Raw genomic sequence first — 21,138 nt, 5'->3', positions numbered from 1 at the left:
GACCAGTGGGCTAATTGTTGTATTTATGTTGCACGCTCTCTCCATTTCCATCTCCATTTCCACTCCTCCCTCAACTCTGTCTCTTTCTTCATACTGTGTCTCCTTCCTTGTCAAGGCGCAATTATTTGCAATTTGCCTAAGTCATCCATTTGCTGGGACACCAAGCATGAAAACGAGGCAATTTGGTGTAAAATGGAGGCAGGCGGGCATCAGAGCATATGTATGTATGTGTGTGTGTGAGAGTGTGGCTAGTATAAGTGTGTGTGTGTGTGTGTGTGTGCGTGTGTGTGCGCGTGTGTGTGTGTGTGTGTGTGTGTGTGTGTGTGTGTGTGTGTGTGTGTGTGTGTGTGTGTGTGTGTGTGTGTGTGTGTGTGTGTGTATGTGTGTGTGTGTGTAAAAACACGGAGAAGGTCTGGGTGCTGGTAGGGAGGCCCGCAAAAGTGAAAATGAATGTCATGAACACACATGGAGGGTCGAATCTGTGTGTGTGTGTGTGTGTACTTACCAGTCTGCACACATGACGATGTCAAAGTGACCCTCTAGTGCTGAAATGTCTGCCTCTCTGTCCCACCTCACCACCCTGTAACCCACAAACACATAAAAACAGAGACTTAAGTTTCGTCTTTGCGGTCTGTGAAAGAAAGGCAGAGTTTGTGAAACTGCACAGCGAGCAACAGCTGCTTGTCTTTCCTTTTTCTTTTTTTTATTCTCTGTCCTACAGTTTGGCCATCTACCTCCCTGACACCCATCCCTCTCTCTTTCCCTCTCTGTGTGAGTCCTGCCATTTCTTCCGCCCGAGTGAAGAAACCATCGAGAGAGGACGTCACGTCAACTGTGAGGTAAAGAAAGGGAGCGTCTGACATGACACTTGACATTTATACCATGTGCACACACCTGCGTGCGGACACACAGCCTGTGCTTGATTACACTTTATTTTATTGGCACCATCATCGCGAAAGCAGGTTGTCCTTTTTAAGTGTAATGATTTGGAAAGCAGGAAGAAAAATACAACAAAAAATCATTTTGACATCACATCAGGTCTAGTTTTGGAATAGTTTGACAATTTGGTTTAGAGCGAGTCCAATTCAAGTTTCTACAGTGTGCGTCTGCCACCTGTCTCTTTAGAGCTCAACAATACGGAATTTAGAGGTCCACTTTGATACAAGTAGCTGCAATTACACCGGACTACATTGTGTAAGCTCTGCACTGATGCCATGCACTGTTCCTTTATCTCCTTTTTCCATTTTCCATACAATTCTCTCCCTCTGCAACACAAATCGGGGCAGATTATTAATTAAGCATTATTAACACTCAGTAAACAAAACATTAGGCCCTGCTGAAACACAATCTCGTCTCACAGCAGGAAGTCCCAACACACACATGCGAGCGTACACACACCCTCATCCGCGACATACCCCTCCCTCTCCCTCCCCTTGTCCAATCGCATTGTGCCCTTCGCCCTCTTTTTGCGTTGTGGCAATGAAAGCAGGCCTAATCTGAAAAGAAAACAATCAAAGTAATGTAGCCTAATTATATGTTTATTTTTTTCCCCTTGCTCTTGTGCTAATATGTGAGGAAGAACAGAGGAGAGAGAGAGAGAGTGAGAAGGGGGAGCAAAACATTCAGCCAATTGAAAAATGCCATCTTTGAATGATAATTAGCTATGCATTAGCCTAACTTTGCATATGAGGCGTCTGCGTGTGTGCAAAGTTCTGTTGATGGTTTCTAGATGAGAATCATTATGCTTGGTTGACTGTGCAGGCAAACACATGAGCAGTGTGTAAACATTATCTGCAGTGTGCAGCAATTAAGGTTTGATCTTTTGACTTTTATTTTCTTTTTCACACTTCATGTTATACTTATAATAGATACAAAAAATTACCAGATAAAATATCTGGTTTGGTTGTCTTTTAAGCCATTTACTGAATTTGCACGTAAAATGGTACAAAGACGTGTAATGATGTGTAACATCTACTGCACATCTGTCTGTCTAGGGAGTGGATCCCTCACCTGTGGTTCTCCCTAAGGTTTCTACCGCTTTCTTTTTCCCTGTTATAAGTTTTTTTTTCCCTGGTAGTTTTTCCTAAGGACAGAGGATGTTACCAACCCTGTGAAGACCCATGAGACAAACTGTGTTTTGGGCTATATAAATAAAGATTAATTGATTGATAATGTTCTAAAGTTAGACATACAAACAATCACACACACTAAACAGAACCATTATGCAGAAAAATTCAGCCAAAGTTGCATCATGTGCAAGTGGTGATTCCTACACAAACAGCATGCACACAGCACCTTTCATCTTGAACATTTCATCCTCACACAGCTGGGGGAAAATACTTTTTTAGTCACTTTTGTGAAACTCTTATGTTATTCATCGTGGAGGTTTAGTTATGTTCCATCTGTGTTGAACACATTATCATTACAGCCATTTGTTAGGATTTATATTTATCTTTCCATCTCACCTGGCAGATACATTTGTTGACCCAAACTTTCCAGCTTGCCCATTTCTCTCCATGAGCCCTCGTACATCTCACGTGACACGGTCAAGGAATCAACTTTAACACGTATTATCATTCTCAGTTGTGGAGAGCAGTCAAAGATCCTCAAAGTAAATGTTCACTGTATTTACATTCAATACATATGGCTAACAAAGAAATAATTACTTTTAAAATCTCTGTGAACCAAATCTTCAAACTGTATAAAGTGGCAGACTGAAAAGGGACAGAGAAGGGTGAAACTACAGCAAATTTCCCGAAGACTTTCTGATAATTTTTCTGCCTAAATGCAAATGTGTTTTAGGATTAAGGAGAGAAGATTGTGATCAACTTTTCATTTTCCTTAGTATTTAAAGGTCACATAGAGTGGTCCTATCGCACATATATGTGAGTTATGGAGGTCTACTTACATACATTAACTTGTTTTTATGGTCAAAAACCTCCTAGTTGCCGTAAACGAGCCGATAGAAATCTCTCCTCACTGAAGCTCTCGTCAGTCGCGCTGTTTCAGACTGAAATCTCACACCCAGAAGACAGAACTTTGTTGTGATTGGCCAGCCAGCGAGAGCTTTCCCAACTGTCTTGTGATTGGCCAATACCCGGAAGTGATGTAATTAGCACACCAGCTCTCAGAAGCTCCCCCATCTGGAACGGTGGATGCACTGCTACTCATTATCAAAACATTGTTTTAACAATGAAACGAAAATGGCTTCGTCACGACTCCCTGCCGCAGTCCCTGTTACGACTTTGACCAAGAGTCAGAAGACACTGTCGCTCGTGAAATACCTCAACAGCGGACTGACTGCAGGATCTGCTGTTCAGGAGAAATGCTGTTTACGTAACCAGAACAGGTTTTTTCAGAGATCTCTCTGAGCCCGAGATTACAATACAACACAGCGTTCTCAGCAGTGGCTGAACTGTTTGTTTCAAATCTTCAGGGCTTCATAAGCGAGGTAATGGCAGATAATCGCAGATACACACCAACAAAAACAACGTTAATTGGTACTTCCGTTCTATGGGAGCTTTAAGTGATTCAAATTATATTTTATAGTGTTTTGTCAGAGCTATATTAGTGAATGCTCGCTGAAGTAAAAACATACTACACAGTAGACATCCTGACAGAGAAAGCATGAATAACTAGAGATGATCTCTGGGGATCAGGAGCCTGCCTGCAGAAGCAGATCACAGCAGCCTTACGCTGGATCAATGGAAAGGCTTTTAACCACAGATACACACACTCACACCATCCTTCTCACAAACACACACAAGCAGATGAACTCACACAAAGGCAGGGCGATTGATGTCAAGTTGTCTATTAAGACACTGGCTTGTGGAGTTGCAAAGCAATTCAATTAGGATTTTCTTGTCATTAAAGCCAGCAAAGAGCTGAGACAAATCCAATCGACACAGACAGGGAGCGAGAGCGAGCGAGCAAGAGACATAGAGAGAGAAAGAGAGGGAGAGACAGCAGGAACTCATGATAAGTTGATGGAGGAATTGATAGCTGGAGGGCAAAACTAAAATCAAAGAGGCATCACAGACACAGTAATATGTAGGTCAGCATACATTTACATGCATGTGCACACACACCCGCTGGACACCTGCGCATCAGTGTATTATGCATAGGGATGACAGGGCGAAGAGCAGAGCAGCTTACTGTAATCTCATCACTAGCACACCACTGGTGGAGAGGTCAGTGCATGCACAAATACAGACACAAGGTAAACACACACACACACATGGAGAGAAAAAAAGAAGGAAAATGTGAAAGAGAGAGAGAGATTTGAGTTTTATTGACCATTAAAGTGGAGGAATATTTGCTCCCATTGCTTGAAGTGGACCAGTAGCAGCCAATGACATGCATCAATCATTCTTAATGGAACATTTCAATTGATTTTCAACATGGGTATTCAAGGTCACAGCGACAGTCACTCGTCTCTGTGATGTGTGTTTGTGTTTCTGCACTTATATGAGATCAGCCACTTCTGCGGAAAGGAGAAAATCCATTCTCAGGAAAGAGAGACGCTAACTAAGTGCTGTGTATTCAACTTCTGTTTTCTGAACTATCTTCTCATCTATTTCGCAGAGTAAAACTGAGTGCTATCACGACTCGTGATCTCTTTCTGTTGCCAAATTAGCTGCACGATGAGCCCATGTGAGGCAGTGTTCATTAGCACAAGTCCAAAAGTTTCCTCAGTTTCCGTTGGTATGAGAATGGACCAATATGGAGAACAGAACCAATGATCTGTCCTCAATCCTCCATCTCCTTTCCGTGTGTGTTTGATCCACTCTCACTATGATTTCACTTACAATTCTCCCTACATGTTTGTTCTGTGAAACAAAGCAGTCAGTCAATGGTGCATTGTTTGTGCACCCTTGTGTGAATGTATTTTACAGGCTCCATGATGTTATTGTTTGGGTTTATTGTGATCAGTGAAGGAGCATTGTAGTTGACTGAGACAGATATATTGTAAACTGAGCAAAATATGGAAATACCATGTTGGCCAAGGTAGAAGAAATGTGTATTTGTATTTCCTGCTTTTGTTAAATAACTGTAACAAGTGTTGTTTTCTTCTTTGTATGGTTAGTGGGCAAATAAAACAAGATCTGGACTGATGGAATGATGAAAACAAAGATGGGAAGAAAAGTGGGGAAACAGAAGGCTTTCGAAGGAGACAAGTGTGAAATGAAAAAGAAGAGCAAGATGGTTTGCAAGCTGACAGACTTGATCAATAACCCCCTCAAATAGCAAAATAAATCAGACCTACAGATTTGTCCCAAAAAACTTAATTATAGGTCTAAAACTTAACCACACACAAAAACACATTTTCAACAAACCTTGATTGTTCCTGCTTCAAAAACACTCATCAAGCCCTAGCCCTAGCCTTGGCATTAGAAGAAGTCTCAAACCAAATCTGACAGGATGGCAATTACTCTGCTCTTAATTTGGCATTGTGGGTAGCAAGGATTGGTGAATGCCACACAGAGCACTAGTGCTGAGTATTTTGTCACTGTGGGTGCCCCATTTGCTGCTTCTGTGCAAAGATAAAAGAGGTGGACAGCAATTGGTCCTTCACTCTAACCTAATCTGTGATTCTTGGGCTGAAACACCAAAGGTATGATGGCAATAATACACAATATGATGAATATTAATGACATGGTGTACTGTATATCAAGAGAAGGACCTCTGTCCTAAAATACATCAAAGAAGTAATGTATGTGATTTCACAGGGTTATAGGGATTAGAATAGCACCACTTCATGCCAGCAATTTAAGGGTGGCAAGAGCCTATATGATTGCAGTAAGTATATGCAGTAAATGGACCATATACTGTACATATGCAAGTCTTGTAATCTTGACACATTAAAGGATCTATTGTGCAAAATCTTGGTGCAATTATTTTAATTTGGCAGAAACTGAAGATAAAATAAATATACTTCAGTTTTTTTTTTTATGAGTGTAAAATCACCTGGAGTCAGGTCAGCACTATGGAGGCCACCAGGTTGGGACAACCATGTTTTTACAGTAGCCCACAATGAACTAAACATCATTTGAGTTTTGGTGTTAACTCAAGGCTACACCGGTTCTGTAATACAGGAAACGTGACATGAACGATATTCAGCTGCAACATGAAACGCTACATTTTACATACTGCACCTTTGATGAATTTTTAACACATGATTCAACCTGCTATTCTGTGAATGTATTACATGTGATATCTAAAACCACATAACCACACGTGAATTTATAGCGAGTGAAAATTGGAAAAATGGATTTGCTTTTTAAAGTTGCAAAATGTATATGCAAATAAATGTAGTATTTGAACTCCCAATAGAAATTCACAGAGACAAAATTATATGAATGCATATAAATAAAAGTGAGCCAGAAGAATGGGGCCCAGATGGAGAGATAAGCAGAAAGAGAAGGAGAGAGGACGATGAAAGGATACTCTGAATGGACTTCTCATTCCCATCTGATAGGAGAACTTCCTTCACGTCAGCACAAATGGCAACCTGAGAGACAGAAAAGAGACAGAGAAATTAAACAACACGGAACAAAAGAACAAAACCAGAAGCACCCTTAGATGAGGCAAACATCTGAACACACACACACACAATAATGACATAACCATATCTACAAAGCCTCACTCTTGGCAGCCCAGCTTGCCCCACACTCTCTCTCTCTCTCTCTCTCTCTCTCTCTCTCTCTCTCTCTCTCTCTCTCTCTCCATTGCTCCCTCTCCTCGCTGCCATTTCCCTCTCTATCTTCACCCCATTTTTATGTCTGCATTATTTTAATCATTCAATCAAATCAGTCAATACTTTTATCATTGTGGCTAGCGGTGGGGGCTGCTATCTTGCTATCACTCTGTTCAGTAATTGCATTGTGACAGGGGATGATGGCAAGCGCAGAGCCTTTTCATTTGACGCTGGGTGTTTATCGGGCTGAGCCATCACTCCCGTTCGCCGCTGTCACTCTGCACTCCGCTCGCCGGGCCTGCATGATGCCCTTCATATAACTTTGCAGTACAGACTATGAGAGATGGAGAGAAAGAGACGGAGGGAGACAGGAGAATGGATAGAAAGCTTTGTGCTGCGTTCTGTGTCTCCATGTGACGGAGATATAGATAGACATGTATGTGCTTTAGAGTAAGCTCATCTTTTCACATTTTATTTTCTTTGCAGAGGCTTTTTTTTATATCAGCAAGTATGTGTCAGCCTGTCAATTTCTGTTAAGGAGTGTGTGTGCGAGTATTAACCTGTGGGTGAGTGTAAGTGCAAGTAGCTATTGTGCACAAATCCTTTTTGGTAGATTTAACGTAATCTTGACTTGTACGGCACACAGAAGATATGTAATTATATACAACGTATGGACAATTTTGAAACAAATGCATGCTTTCACTCACTCACACTCACTCACACACACTAACACACACATGTTCAGGCGCTGCAGGGTGTGTGAGGGAGGTCAAAAGCACTCTGAGTTCCACCATCTGCTAAAATGGAGGAAGGAACCTCCAGGCTGAAGCAGAGCATCCAGCTGAAAGATAAAGAGCCCAACCTGGCAACCCATTAGCTACACTCCACCACCCACCATCAACACCATACACACACAGAGAGAGACATCTGTGTGTGTGCAAACAATCTCATTGTACAAAAACTCTGGATTATGAAAAAAACAACAACCCTCCTGAAAACTTAAAAAAAAAAAAAAGACCGTTATCCTTCCTGTTATGATTTATAAGTAACATTTACTGCGACTGATTAAGTTCTGATCCCATCCGGCTAAAAGAACTGGTCTGAAGGACACCATCCTATTTAAAGATCTAAGTAATTTGAGGAGATTTCTGAGAGACGGATAGATAGTCTGATACAGAGATTGGTAAGATGATGTTAAAAAGGAAAAATATGGGCATTCATCATAGTAGAGGTGATGCTAATTGGTCAAACCTTACATTTTTGTTTTCAGAGGGGAAAACATGAAGCTCTGCAGAACTCAGACATGAGAAAGTGAAGGCATATTACAATTGACAGGCAAGTTATTAACATAACTGCATCATTGAAGATCATTGCAATTTTGTCACAGCTTCAGTTATTACAGTGTTAGGACCTTGACATGAATACAAACCATTAGTCCTCAGAGGATTTATCTGTCCAGTGGATACATGCAAATAATCACTTTTCCAAATGCTAACTGCTGTTAGCTGCCAGTAGCCTCTGTGGCTGAGATGTCATTTCCTGTGCTTAAGTTTCGTTTTACTTTTTTTTTTAAGGTGGACCTAAAGAGATACTACTATACAGAGTGTTCTGAACAGGGCTGTTTTGGCAGGGTGATTGAACTGCTGTGGTGATTCATTCTCATGGCGTTTTGACCAAGACATCACAGACATGTTCATTAGGACACCAGGGAACTAGGTTAACTTGGAGAAATAGGGTATAATATTCCCCCTTTAAGAAAAGATAAGAGCCTTACTCTGAAGAACATATCATGGACCCAATACATGGACTTGAACTGAAAAGACAGTGGACCACGGTCATCCTCAAACCACTCACATGGTTATCACTGCAAGTTGTGTAATAGAGATCATAGTTTCTAAACCACAGTAGACAGTAATGATAGACAAACATGGTGTATTAACTGCCAGGAGATAAAGACAGTCTCTCACACAGATCGATGGGACATCGAGGGACAAACTAATGGCTGTGATATACAGGTGCATATAACAATTGTTCTATCTTATGTTAAAATAAATCATGATAAATCCTTAAAAATGGCATGTAACTAACATCTAAAAGCACTTTTTATTTTTTAAAGCCAAAAATGACACAAAAGAATATAAGTAACCCACGTGTCACACTGGCTGTAAGGGAAGCATGGCTGACCTTGTTGTTATATATTGTCTTTAATGAATGACTCTATTTTCTTGTTAAGTCATAATTAATATAAAGCAGCATGTCGTTTAAATACTGTACTGTGACCATGTTAACAGTTATCGTATTTTCTTTCACAAATATACACTGAAAGCGTTAGCTTTTGTTTATCTTGTGGCTGCTTAGTATCCTGTATATGTCCACTGTTCCCCAGGATATTGTAAACACAAGTTTAGCCTGTAAAATTGGGAGCAGCGTTCAAAAGAGCCGTGTGTCGTTCCCGCTGAAATTGATATTAGTGCCAGCTAATAGACACAACTACAGGGAATGTAGTACCTGTTGTCTGTCATCCTCACATGACACCTTGTACTTAATGGCACACTGAAGGTTAGATTACTGTTGAATTAAAATGGGCAAGAGTGCACGTGTGTTCACACATGAAAGGGACTGAGAGAGAATACTGTGCCCAAACCGTTTGTGTATTGATTACTGACGGCCAGTGTCATTAAAGAAGCCACTCCACTCCGTCATACGTAACGTAACGTGTGTGTGTGTGTGTGTGTGTGTGTGTGTGTGTGTGTGTGTGTGTGTGTGTGTGTGTGTGTGTGTGTGTGTGTGTGTGTGTGTGTGTGTGTGTGTGTGTGTGTGTGTGTGTGTGTGTGTGTGTGTGTGTGTGTGCGTGCATGTGTGACACTTACCATGAGACCCGCAAGGCAAGTCATACCTCCTCCTAACTCACACACTGCACCCCTGAGAGAAACAGAGGAAGAGAGAGAGATGAGTGCGACTGAGATTCACCTTGCTGAGCCAATCCTGGCAGTTTAGCACTTAGACATACACACACACACACACACACACACACACACACACAGTGCACGGTACAGTACAGAAAAAAAACTGATGTATATATACAAAACCACACAAGCACATACACACAGTAAAACAGCAGGGTTAGAAATATCAATTCAACCATCAACCTGAAAACTGAATACTGAACATTGAGAAGCACAAGCTCAAGCAGCAGGACACACGCACACACACACAGTGAGAGAGAGAGGATCCTGTTGCTTGCATGCTCATTCAACCCCTCTCTCCATCCTCTTCCTCCTTTCATCTCCCCGTCCCCTCCATCTCTCGCCCCTGTCCTCTTTCATCCCTCCCTGCCTCCCCTCCCTCTCTTTCTGACCTTCACTACGCTGCTCTGATCAATACCCCTCTCCTCCTCATCTCCCGCCTCTTGAATGTTAAAACAGGAAATCAAAGGGTGATGTTCCACCTTGAGAGGAAATCAAAGGTGCCTGGGTGCTTTTCAGCCATGTGCCTCGGGGGCAGCCCAGTGCTCAAGAGACGGGAGCAGGAGAAGAGCAACGCGGAACAACTCAGCGTGGCATAGGAAGGTAGAGAATGACACGAGGGTAGTGAGCATTTGTGACAGGACCCAGTCAGATTTTAATGACAGGGATAACAGCAGACTGACTGGTTTAGAGCTTGAAATACTGTCACAATGTTATAAATGAACAGTTGGTATAAATACACGGTATAGGAGTGAGATTTTTGGATATAATTACATTTCATAAAATGTTAAATTCCTCTACCTCACAACAGCTATGCATTAGTGCCTTTGTCAATTTAACTAAGAATAATTTATGTTTTCAATTCTCTTTTTATTCAACCAAAGAGACACTTTTCAAAAAAATCCAGTTGTGCACAATCCAAGCTTAATGATTTCACTATTTTTGCACTGGAAGAATGATTGCCTTTTTCCTGGTTTGTATTATAAAGCAATTTCCTGTCAGGCAGCAAGTTACGCTGAAATAAAACACGTTTAAAAGGAGGGACATTACACACTGCCTCTTTTTTTGAATTGGTCCAATAACAAAATTTAGACGGTACAGGAAAACTGTTATCTGAAACATCGAAAACCAACAGTGTTTGCATTGAATCTCAACCGTCTTTTGACGGTGGCGTGAATAACTCACCTGAACATGTGACGTTTCTGCAGACAGTAATGAGCCATCACCTCTTCAGACGGCCACACACCTATGTCGGAAACACACACAGAAAAAGGCTTATTCACTTTATCACATTTCAGCAACAGATATTTATTATATTCAACATTAAATCGAGCATTTCTGGTGCAACACAGCCCGTTTATTTTAAAGTGTCTGAACACCAAAACACATTGATATTGATATAAAACTGAAATAAAAGTGTTCAGCGAAACACAATGGGCGCATTGTGTTTTACCGTCTGTGTTCATTTCCTTCTCTTGTGGTTTCCACCTTTCCTGTGTTCCAAGGCTTCTCTGCCTCCGTTTGTCTGTCTGTTTTCTCGTCTACATTAAATCTTGTCGACACACTCTCTCATCGACTCTCTTACTGTCTATACAAAGTGTGTGTGTGTGTGTGTGTGTGTGTGTGTGTGTGTGTGTGTGTGTGTGTGTGTGTGTGTGTGTGTGTGTGTGTGTGTGTGTGTGTGTGTGTGTGTGTGTGACAGGGGGTCCGGTGGGTGATAATCACAATGTGCAGGCCTGTCTGGCTTATCACCTACTGTCAGCCCTTCTCCTTCTGCCGTGCATGTAACACACACTAACACACACTTGCATACTTGCTGCTATTTGTACTTTCTCTCAACACACACACACACACACACACACAAACACACACACACACAGAAAAGAAATACACATATCTTGGCAGGAGAAGAAGTAAACATTCATTTGAATAAAACTTCAGCTTTCTGCTTCTGGCTTTGAACAAGAAGGTTCAGCTTGGCACTGTCTGTGTGTGTGTATGTGTGTGTGTGCGTGAGTCGGTGAGTGTTTATATGACGGAGTTGTTGAGAAACAAGAATGAGGGTATATAGATAGAATGAGTTGGAAAAAGCAACCGAGGGAGGCAGAGATAGAAAATGAGCAAGGTAACAAGAGAAAACCAGGAAGGCAGGGAGGGACGGAGGGAGGGAGGGGGTGGGTTAGAGGAGGAGAGAAAAAAGGTGATAGTCAATATAATAAGCGGCTTACAGGCGGTCTCTCTTCACCTCATGGGGCAAACATCACTGCTCTCTCACTCTCCTTTCCTTCGGCTATCTCGCACTCTCTCTCTCTTTCCTCACACCCCGGTCTGCCAAGATTAGCTCAAGCAAGCAGGATTTAATAATGCCTATTGATAAAATGTCCAAATATTCCTTTTCCCTATTAGGAAAAAAAAACACGCTCTCTACGTCTTGGACAGACAACACACACACACATATGGACACACACACACAGCCAAAGCAGGTATACTATGTCTAAAGAAATGTCAAGACACATAATAATGTGATGTCATTTTACATTTCAGCCAGACACTTGTCATACAAAACTTAACTCTATAATGTCAACAGATTTATTGGCAGTGATGTTGGAAACAGTGCTTGTGTTGTTTGTCCTGTGCATATAATGTATTTCCTTTCCTACATTTTCTGGATTTACATTCTTTATATTTTTATAGTTCACTCATTTGTTACTTTTAAAAATATTAATCTCCAAAACAAGGTAAAACGCTGATGTTTTTACTAAAAGTGTATATATATGTATATATATATACATATATATGTATAGTAAAAATTGGTGGCTCTATTACTCAATTTACTCTCATCTAAATGTTCACCCATTTAATTCAGTTTAGAGAAGCTAGAATCAGAAATCATGAGGCACTATTACCTTGTGTAGTGTACAACATCCTCACAGTAAAATAAAACAAATGTACTTTAAATACTGCTACATGTGCTGAGTTGAACTGGATTGAAAAGCTGCATCACAACTCTTTCCTCATTAACTCCTTCTGACGGTGTTATTGTGTGAAAAATAATCATTTCCTGACACAACCTTTGCCTTTGCAGAAAAAAAAAAAAAAAAAAAGACACGCTAGCCTCTCACTTCCGCGTTCACAGATGTGTGTCACCATGACTGACACTTGACATCAGAGGCCACCCAGAGCATCTTAAGAAGATGAACAGTAGAGGGTGGTAATGCAACATTAAACTGAGTGTAATCCACCACTGCGGAAGAAGAAAAATGAGGACCCTCACAGAGTCATGTGTGTGTTTCCTTTGGGTTTTCAATCTGCTGTTGATTTCTGATGATGAGTACAAGTGGTATCTCAAACCAACCCTTTTTTTTTACTTTTGAGTAGTCTACACATCCTTAAAATGGATGCGCATTATGTAAGTTTTCAGACGTCTGAAGACTGTGAAGACTGTTAAAAGAGAAATAACATCAGATAACACCGACTTTAGTCCAGTCAGGATGATGTAACTGTCTTACTGTGCTGTAATGAGACGAGGGCAGAATTCTCTCCACTCACCAATGACCTAACTTTTCCTCCACATAAAGTTGTGTGTGTGTGTGTGTGTGTGTGTGTGTGTGAGAGAGGGAGTAAGACAGACAGCACTAAGTAATAAAGCTTTGTAAAGCATATGTGATTCTGGTGGTTAATCCCCAACTCCAATAACATTAATAGCCCAGGGTGACAAGAGCTGTGCATGCGTGTGTGTGTGTGTGTGTGTGTGTGTGTGTGTGTGTGTGTGTGTGTGTGTGCGTTTGCCTCCCAGGTGGAGGTGCACTGTAGAAAATGAAGGGATCAGGAGTAGAGAGCAGATTACTCTTTCTGAGGATAATGAAATTATTTCTCACCTTCAATTACTAGATGAGAAAAGGAAGCAACATAGGTGTGCGTTTGTGTGTGTGTGTGTATGTTCATGCTGTTGTTATTAGTACACGTGTAAAACATGTCATTTTACCCCAAACACTGACACAGTTTGCATAATTTGGAGACTTTAAGATATTGAAAAAAAAAAATCTCAAAATGTAATATATGATGCATGTGGTTATTATTGATAACAGTGTCAATTATTCATTAAGTAAGTCACAGACAGTCTACAAACATGATTAATTCCTGGTGTGTTTTATCAATTCCGACACACTTAACGTTTAACAGTGGAGGAGGGAGGCCTACAGCACAGATCAGGTTTCTTGGATGAAGCTACACACCGATATCCACTATAATGCCATTATCCTACACCATCATCCCATCACACCCTAGTGACCTGCTGCTAACCTTGGGAACTTTGGGATTTAAGGGAATAGGTCAGTAATAATCTGACCTCAGAAGCTGTCAGTAATCACATGCACAGGGATGGAATTAGCAAAAATTAGTTTTTTGCTGTTTATGTTTAATGCTATTTTTCAGATTTGTGTCATTAAAAATATAACTTATCTAGAAAATATAAATATATATATATTCTCCGGTGCAATGCTCAAATGGTTAATTACGTATTACTGCTGCTTGCCAAACATAATTAAACAATAAAGAACCAAAGAATGACCACTAAAGCCATCAAACATGCCCTCAAACATGAAGTAAATGTTGAAACACACCCACTGAATATGATCCAAAATAAGAATACAATAACCCAGACATCTCTTAACCCACACTAACCCCGGATTTCCACTGGACGCGGAACGGTCGCATAACGTCAGCGGCGCGGTTCTGCTTCGTCCTCTGCCCGGCGACAATCCCCACCGGGCGCGTTACGGCAGCGGCGCAGAGCCTTGGGAGCCGGCGGTATTCACAGAAGATCGCGCGATAATCTCGAACGGACGCGAGTTCGCGAGATCCAGTGATAGACTGTGTGTATAAAGGAAACAACAACACAGCTTCATTCTCCTACGTGGAAGAACTGTTGATCTGGTGTCATAAATTATTTTATGTTTCTCCACTTCAACAATCAGTCTCTCGTCGTACATTATGACTCTCCGAGACGCTCTGATTAATTGACTGTTTACCTGGCAGCACCGGTCACGACGTAATGTTGATGTGAAGTTGTGACAGGCTATATGACCTGCGTATTGTGTTGTATTTTGAAAGGGGGGCGGAAATGTTTTACTTTGATTCTATGTCGGACTTCCTGTCTTGTGCGATCTGCTTCGTTGATATTTACGAGGTTCAGCAGCGGCAACGGAAAAAAATAGAACTGATTCCTATCGATAGCGCTGCGGCGCGGCAAGCCGCTTCTGGGCCGCTGCTGAGACGCGCCGCAGCGCGGCCGGTGGGAATACTCTCATTGATTAGAATGGAAGCGATTTGCAACGGCGACCGCGCCGCTGCCGCGTCGCTGCCGTTCCGCAGCCGTTCCGCGTCCAGTGGAAATTCAGTGGAAATCCAGGGTAAGGGAATCCCAAGATGTTTTCCAGGTAGGGATCAGACAGCAGGGATGGGATTAACTAAAGGGTTATTTTAAATATCTGACAGGGATCCAGGTGCTATTTGGGGAAAGGCAACCTGACATAACTGAGCAACTAAGCCAAGCTTAGCTAACAATACCTGGGAAAGGGCTGTACATTTGTTCCAAGAACCAGTTTGAACACTTTAATTTAGTGGACAACAGAATCAGACTAAGAGGCCTTATGATAAGGAGGATGGTGTTTCCCATTTATCTGACGTCAATTATCTGGACTGGGCTAAGGATGAAATCCATGTAACCCGGAGAGTGACGGCGCTAAAGCAAATATATTTATATCCACAAATTAAAACACTCGTCAGTCCAGATGTTCAAAGAGAGGAGGTTCTTTGTTAGTTTGACATACACAACCTTTGCCATCACAACACTATAAGATCTGCTAACTATTGTGTTTGCAAATATTGAGGATGATACTGACGTATGCTGGAAGGGATAAAAAGGGATTTAAGGCCTCTGACCAGTTGACTAGATGAGATCATCAAGACGATGTGGTGAGAAGAGGAAATGATAGTAGAGGAGCATGTGAACAAGGAGTGAGATTGAGATGCAGGAATTAAGAGGAGAAAGTGGAAAACTTTTAAAGAAGGGCAGAAGGACAGTCCAGAGGAAGATAAAGGAGAGTTGATAGACAGAGTGAAGGAAAGAAGCTTTTCAAAGGCGGAGGAGACAAAGTCGGATATAGTATTAATTCCACAGCCTGCAGTTGTATATTATCTGACAATTATGCATGTAAAAAAAAAAAAAAGCATAATTGATATGCAAATGTGTGGTTGTGAATCTAATGACAATATCCCCAATACAAATTAAAATAACATCTACAGCTTTTCTTTCTTTTTTACAAATCCAATTGTTCATATCCAGATATTTTTTTTTTATAAAGACAAAGGTTTTTAAATATTTGGGAATATCATTGTAATATTAACAAATCTTATTTTATTCCATGCTATATGGACTATAGGAATAAATACATAACACATGCTGGTCTACTATTGCATCATTTGGTAAGATGTTTTTGTGTTTCTTCCTTAATTGGGTCGTAAAAAGGAGCAACAAAGTGGTTTAGAGATGAAGACACAAAAATGACGCTGATTAAATGACAAGGAGGAATATGAAGAGGAGGAGTTAGCAGAGGAAGGACAGGAATGGATGACAAAAATACACCAAGCACGAAAGTGAAGCGATAGAGAGGTGTCAAGATGGGGTTAAGTGGTCCGTGATGTTGTTTTGTGCGCCCATGCACAACACACACACACACCTCTATCACTATTACATACTGATACACACACCTCCCCGTTGTTGTTTTTTTTACACACCCGCACACGCACACACACAAACACAGTGCCTTCTCTCCCCTCAGGCCCAGTGTGTCTTCAGGCTCTGTGGCTCTCTAGCAGTGATCCTTCTCCACATTAAACGAGGCCTCAGATAATTCCTAAGCCTCCTCCATGGCCGATCCAATAAGGGATAAGGTTCTCGGTTTGCCATGATCAACTGACAATCTGTTCTCTCACACGGCTACTTTAGTGGAGGCCGGGATTACCCCGGCCAGCACAGAGAGGATACACACAGTTCACAAGGGCATGGTGCTGATGTGTACACGTGTGTGTGTGTGTGTGTGTGTGTGTGTGTGTGTGTGTGTGTGTGTGTGTGTGTGTGTGTGTGTGTGTGTGTGTGTGTGTGTGTGTGTGTGTGTGTGTGTTGTTTGAGTGCGAAAGAGAGAGAGAGAGAGACTCGAAAAGAAAGACAGAGACAAGAGTCTGTACAGAGGTAAAAGAGTGAACATTTAATTGTGAGAATAGGTATGCATGGTTCATGAGGTTCATGGCATGCCATCACCAGTACAACACATTTATGGCCGAACCATCTTGCAGGTTACAGGATCTGCTGGTCTATTGTTGCATTATTGTAAGTGTGTATTACTTAGATGAAGGATAACATACACCAATGTCCCAAAATGACACAATTTATGGATCAATCAGATGCCTTTCCTGATGCAATCCTCCCATTTATCCAGGCTTGGGACCAGCACTAGGAGTAAACTGGATGTCCCCCTCCCCATGGCTGAGCTCAATTTAGAGTGTCCAATTAACCCAGTCAATGCAGAGTGAGGTAGCCGAACCCTTGCCCTGTCGAGATTTGAGAGATTCGCTTATAAGTCAGTGGACCTGTTATAGCCCAGCTTGACAGGGGAAATGGGAAGCAACATAAGAACAAGGTATACGTTTGTTTAAAGGGACACTGTGTAGTATTTATGGGTTTATATAACCCAAAATCCACTTTTTTATACATATTATGTGCTCCTGCATTGTCTAGTCGCTGTATAATATTCTTTGTTTCATTTTCGTAGTGTTTCAAGTCATGTAAAATAACATGGTCGCGGGCCGCTACTGCATTGCCACGACGCCATGTTTCTACAGGTGCCTGTATAGACAAACGCGAGAGAACAAATCAAGCATCGCTTTACTTGTAGCGGAAGTCCGATTCGTCTGCTACGGCCATGGTAGCTCGCCTCACGAACCTCATCAGCTGACACGGAGAAAGACGACGAGGACCGGCTGAGGATACCATAGCACTCAGGGAAGGGAGGGGGTGAGCAGAGGAGCAGTTCTTTGTTGTAAATTTCAGCCTCTCCTCTAGATGGCACTATAAACTACTTACTTCACCTTTAAATAAAGGATTTATTTCACAATGGAGTGAAGGATGTATATAAAATCCATCCGGAAATGGGCTGAACAATACAAAATGCAACCAAAAAAGGACTAAAGAGCTAAACTACCGTATCAATTTATAAAACAACATCCCAAAAAACCCTGTCTAAATTAACCAGATTTAGTTAACAGAAAACCAAAACAATCCAGGTGGGAAGAGTCTCCCTACACCTAGTGTTTCCAGACATGATTAAAGGGACATGAGTCCTGTGCCCGATTAACCCTTCTAGTACAGAACGTAACAAGACAGCCAGTTTGACTGGGAGATGGCTTCTTGTTGTCTCCTTAATTTTGACTGAGGTCACTGGGGGATCAATATCCACCTGAAAGCTCCACCCACCTGGTCCAATGACAGACAGACTACCTTGCATAACTCAAACACAAATCACAGGATTAAATCTAGAGGAGGACACAATCTAGCGGCTGCAACAGTCCCCAAAGACTGGTGTTCTCTATTGATTTTGGTGTAGGGGAATGAGCGCTTTAAGAAAGGACCTAATTTTCTTGATGGAAACGGCTGTTTAACTGATAGAGTGTCAAACATATTATACAAAACCAGCAGGGAAAGATTATTTTGAAAGGTAACAAATAGAACACAAATGGGGTAAGAATGCAACTAAATGGAAGAGTTACAAGTTGCATTCAAGGACCCCGGCACATGAACTTCACCAACTAAAAGCCTGATGTTGCTGCTGCCACCTTGTGGTAATGGATGTACTAGAAATCTGCGTGTGTTTGTACTTTTTATTTGTGACCTCTTAAGGACCTTTCTTTGGCATAAGGAGTCCACTAGATGGCCAAAAACCTGGTCCAAATGAGACAGAACATTATTTCTGAGGAAATGGCAAAGTTTAAAAGGCTTTAAAAGATAAAAATTTTAACCGTGCTTAGATTTAGCTTAGGGACAAGATTTAGGCCGACTGGAAGTCGATGCAGAGTGTCCTCAAAAGGAGTGCTGTATGAACCTGTGCGTGTGTGTGTGTGCATGCATGCTGAGTGGTTACAAACACACACAAGTGAGATCTCTGTAGCCATGCATGAGCAATAACTGCAATTACATTTTTAACCAGGCTTTTAATTTGCACTTTTATCTCAGGCTGTTTCTACATTATTATTTAGATCGATGTATTTTTCTGCAAGTGTGATTTTTGGGAGGAGAGAATGAGTGTCGTATTGCTAACAATGACAAAGGATTCTTTTGTATTCTATGAAACACTGATGGTGCTGTGCAAAGGGTAACACTTAAACAGTTTGAACTCTGCTTTTTGATATCAAATAATATACAACAACAAAAGCCTCATGTCCTAACAGCTGTGCATTCTGGGACTCACTCTGAAATACATAATCATAAAAAACAGCGTCAATATACAAACATGTATTTACCGCTATCTCGCAATCGGCGGGGTCACACCCTGGACAGTTTACCAGTCCATTGCAAGGCCACATATAGAGACAAGCAACCATTCAATCTCACTGTCACACCTACGGTCAATTTCGAGTATCCAATTTACCTAATCCCCATATGGCAGGTTTTTGGACTGTGGGAGGAAGCCGGAGAAAACCCACACACACACACAGGGAGAACATGAAAACTCCATGCAGAAAGGCCCTTGTTCCAACCGAGGCTTGAACCCGGTTCTTCTTGCTGAACTGCAAGAGCACTAACCACTACTGTATGATCATTATGTACAATATAAAGTTGTATAAGTTGTAACCAAATACTACTAAAACAACATATATGGATGGTGGCCTAAGATAAAGTACTGTGTATAAATTTGAACTGTAACCCACACAAGAGTCTGTTTTATTGTTTTAATTTCATTATTATTTACTGTAAATTAGGAGTTGGGTACAAAATGATCTGTGCGTTTGGTTGAGATAGGTAGTATATGTGGCTGGAATTGTATGCAGCACTACTGTATGTCAGTCAAGACTTAATGACCTTTTAGTCAACCTATTCATAATACATATGTATTGATTAAAACTTATGCAATAAAAACAAGATGTTATAGACTCTACTGTTTTTTTTATACAGCTTTAAAACATACTAGAGCCTTTCTGAAGCTGCTACCAATATCTGATGACTTAATTTTATGTGTAATCAACAGCTACAACAAGAACAACATAAAAAAGCACAAGTCAATAGGGATAAACAACAAAAGTTACTGATTTATTTTGTAGTATTTCAAAATCGAAAAAGGAAAAATGTTTTGTAGCCGAGAAGGGCCTTCATCATCTGAAAAAGAAATCATAAATAGCGGTACCTTAATGATAATAACAGCATTACGAAATGATGATTCTGGCGAGCTGGTATGGTAAACACACATGCTGTGAATAGGCAGTTCAGATAGCCTATTGGCCTTTCACCAGAAGAGCCAGGCAGTGTGTGATAAGCATCGACATTCTAGCCAACAGAGTCTGCCTTAGAGACACTCCTGATCCCTTTTTCCATTGGAATAGGCTCATTTTGACGTGCACTCTCTATCACACACACACATACACAAACACTTGCACACTTGCACATGCACACATGCTTGGAGGACTGTGTGTGGCTTCGATAAGCGTGGCCCTTCTCTCTCCCTCTCTCTCTTTCTCTCTCTGAGTAAACATCGTTTTGGATTAGGCAGCGTATAATGAGAGCAGGGGGCTATCTGCCCACCACGCCTGCATTGTGGCCCCCCGCTCCTCTCTGAGGGGGCCAGGACCAATCTTTACTCTGCTATTTATCCCCCTCCTTTGATAGCTTACTTATCTGCTGCAAAATGCCAGGGATGACTGCCTGTCTAACTGCCCCTATAACTGTCTGCTTGCCTTCTTGTCTGCCTGGTTCCCCACCTGCCTGTCTGCCTGTCCGTCATCCTGTCTTCAAGCTTGCAGAATTAAAGACAAACGTAACAACTACATCTTATTTTATCTCTCCTCCGACTGTCTGTCAGAGTCTGCCTATGACAGACTGACATTCTTGAATACCAGTGCTGGCTGTGGCAGAGAGAGAGAAATTACCACTGTGCACTGCTGGTGGACATGAGGAAATATTGGCTCATAGGGTCTGACTGATTATCAGTATCTGAGCCAATGATTGTTGAACACAAAAATGGCATATTAGGTTTGAGATTATTTAGAAATAGAGTGAGGATTACAGTTTCCAGTATACTGTATATTCAGATGACACTGACAGTTGATTTAAATGTTTAAAAGTTCTTGCTTGGCAAACTGTATATGGCAGTGGCAATTCCTCTAAGACAGTAAGGAAATCTTAGTTTCCTCTAAAATGTCAAAGTT

At 41.4% G+C, this 21,138-nt stretch overlaps 1 protein-coding gene across 1 annotated transcript in view; it reads right to left on the bottom strand.

Moving 5' to 3' along the window:
• camkmt (calmodulin-lysine N-methyltransferase) overlaps positions 1 to 21,138 on the bottom strand; it is a gene marked incomplete at its 5' end in the record, with an annotated part of 96,304 nt that overhangs the window by 17,138 nt on the left and 58,028 nt on the right. The window contains 5 exons of the mRNA XM_083897182.1: positions 506 to 580; positions 2,466 to 2,532; positions 6,448 to 6,511; positions 9,568 to 9,619; positions 10,849 to 10,909. Of these exons, the coding sequence (XP_083753308.1) occupies positions 506 to 580; positions 2,466 to 2,532; positions 6,448 to 6,511; positions 9,568 to 9,619; positions 10,849 to 10,909 (319 nt within the window). The remainder of the gene's footprint in view (positions 1 to 505; positions 581 to 2,465; positions 2,533 to 6,447; positions 6,512 to 9,567; positions 9,620 to 10,848; positions 10,910 to 21,138) is intronic.

Source organism: Microchirus variegatus, assembly GCF_963457635.1.
Source record: "Microchirus variegatus genome assembly, chromosome: 11".
Classification (NCBI taxonomy): Eukaryota; Metazoa; Chordata; class Actinopteri; order Pleuronectiformes; family Soleidae; genus Microchirus; species Microchirus variegatus.
The sequence above is the reverse complement of the archived record's forward strand: the minus strand, read 5'-3'. Positions and strand labels throughout refer to the sequence as shown.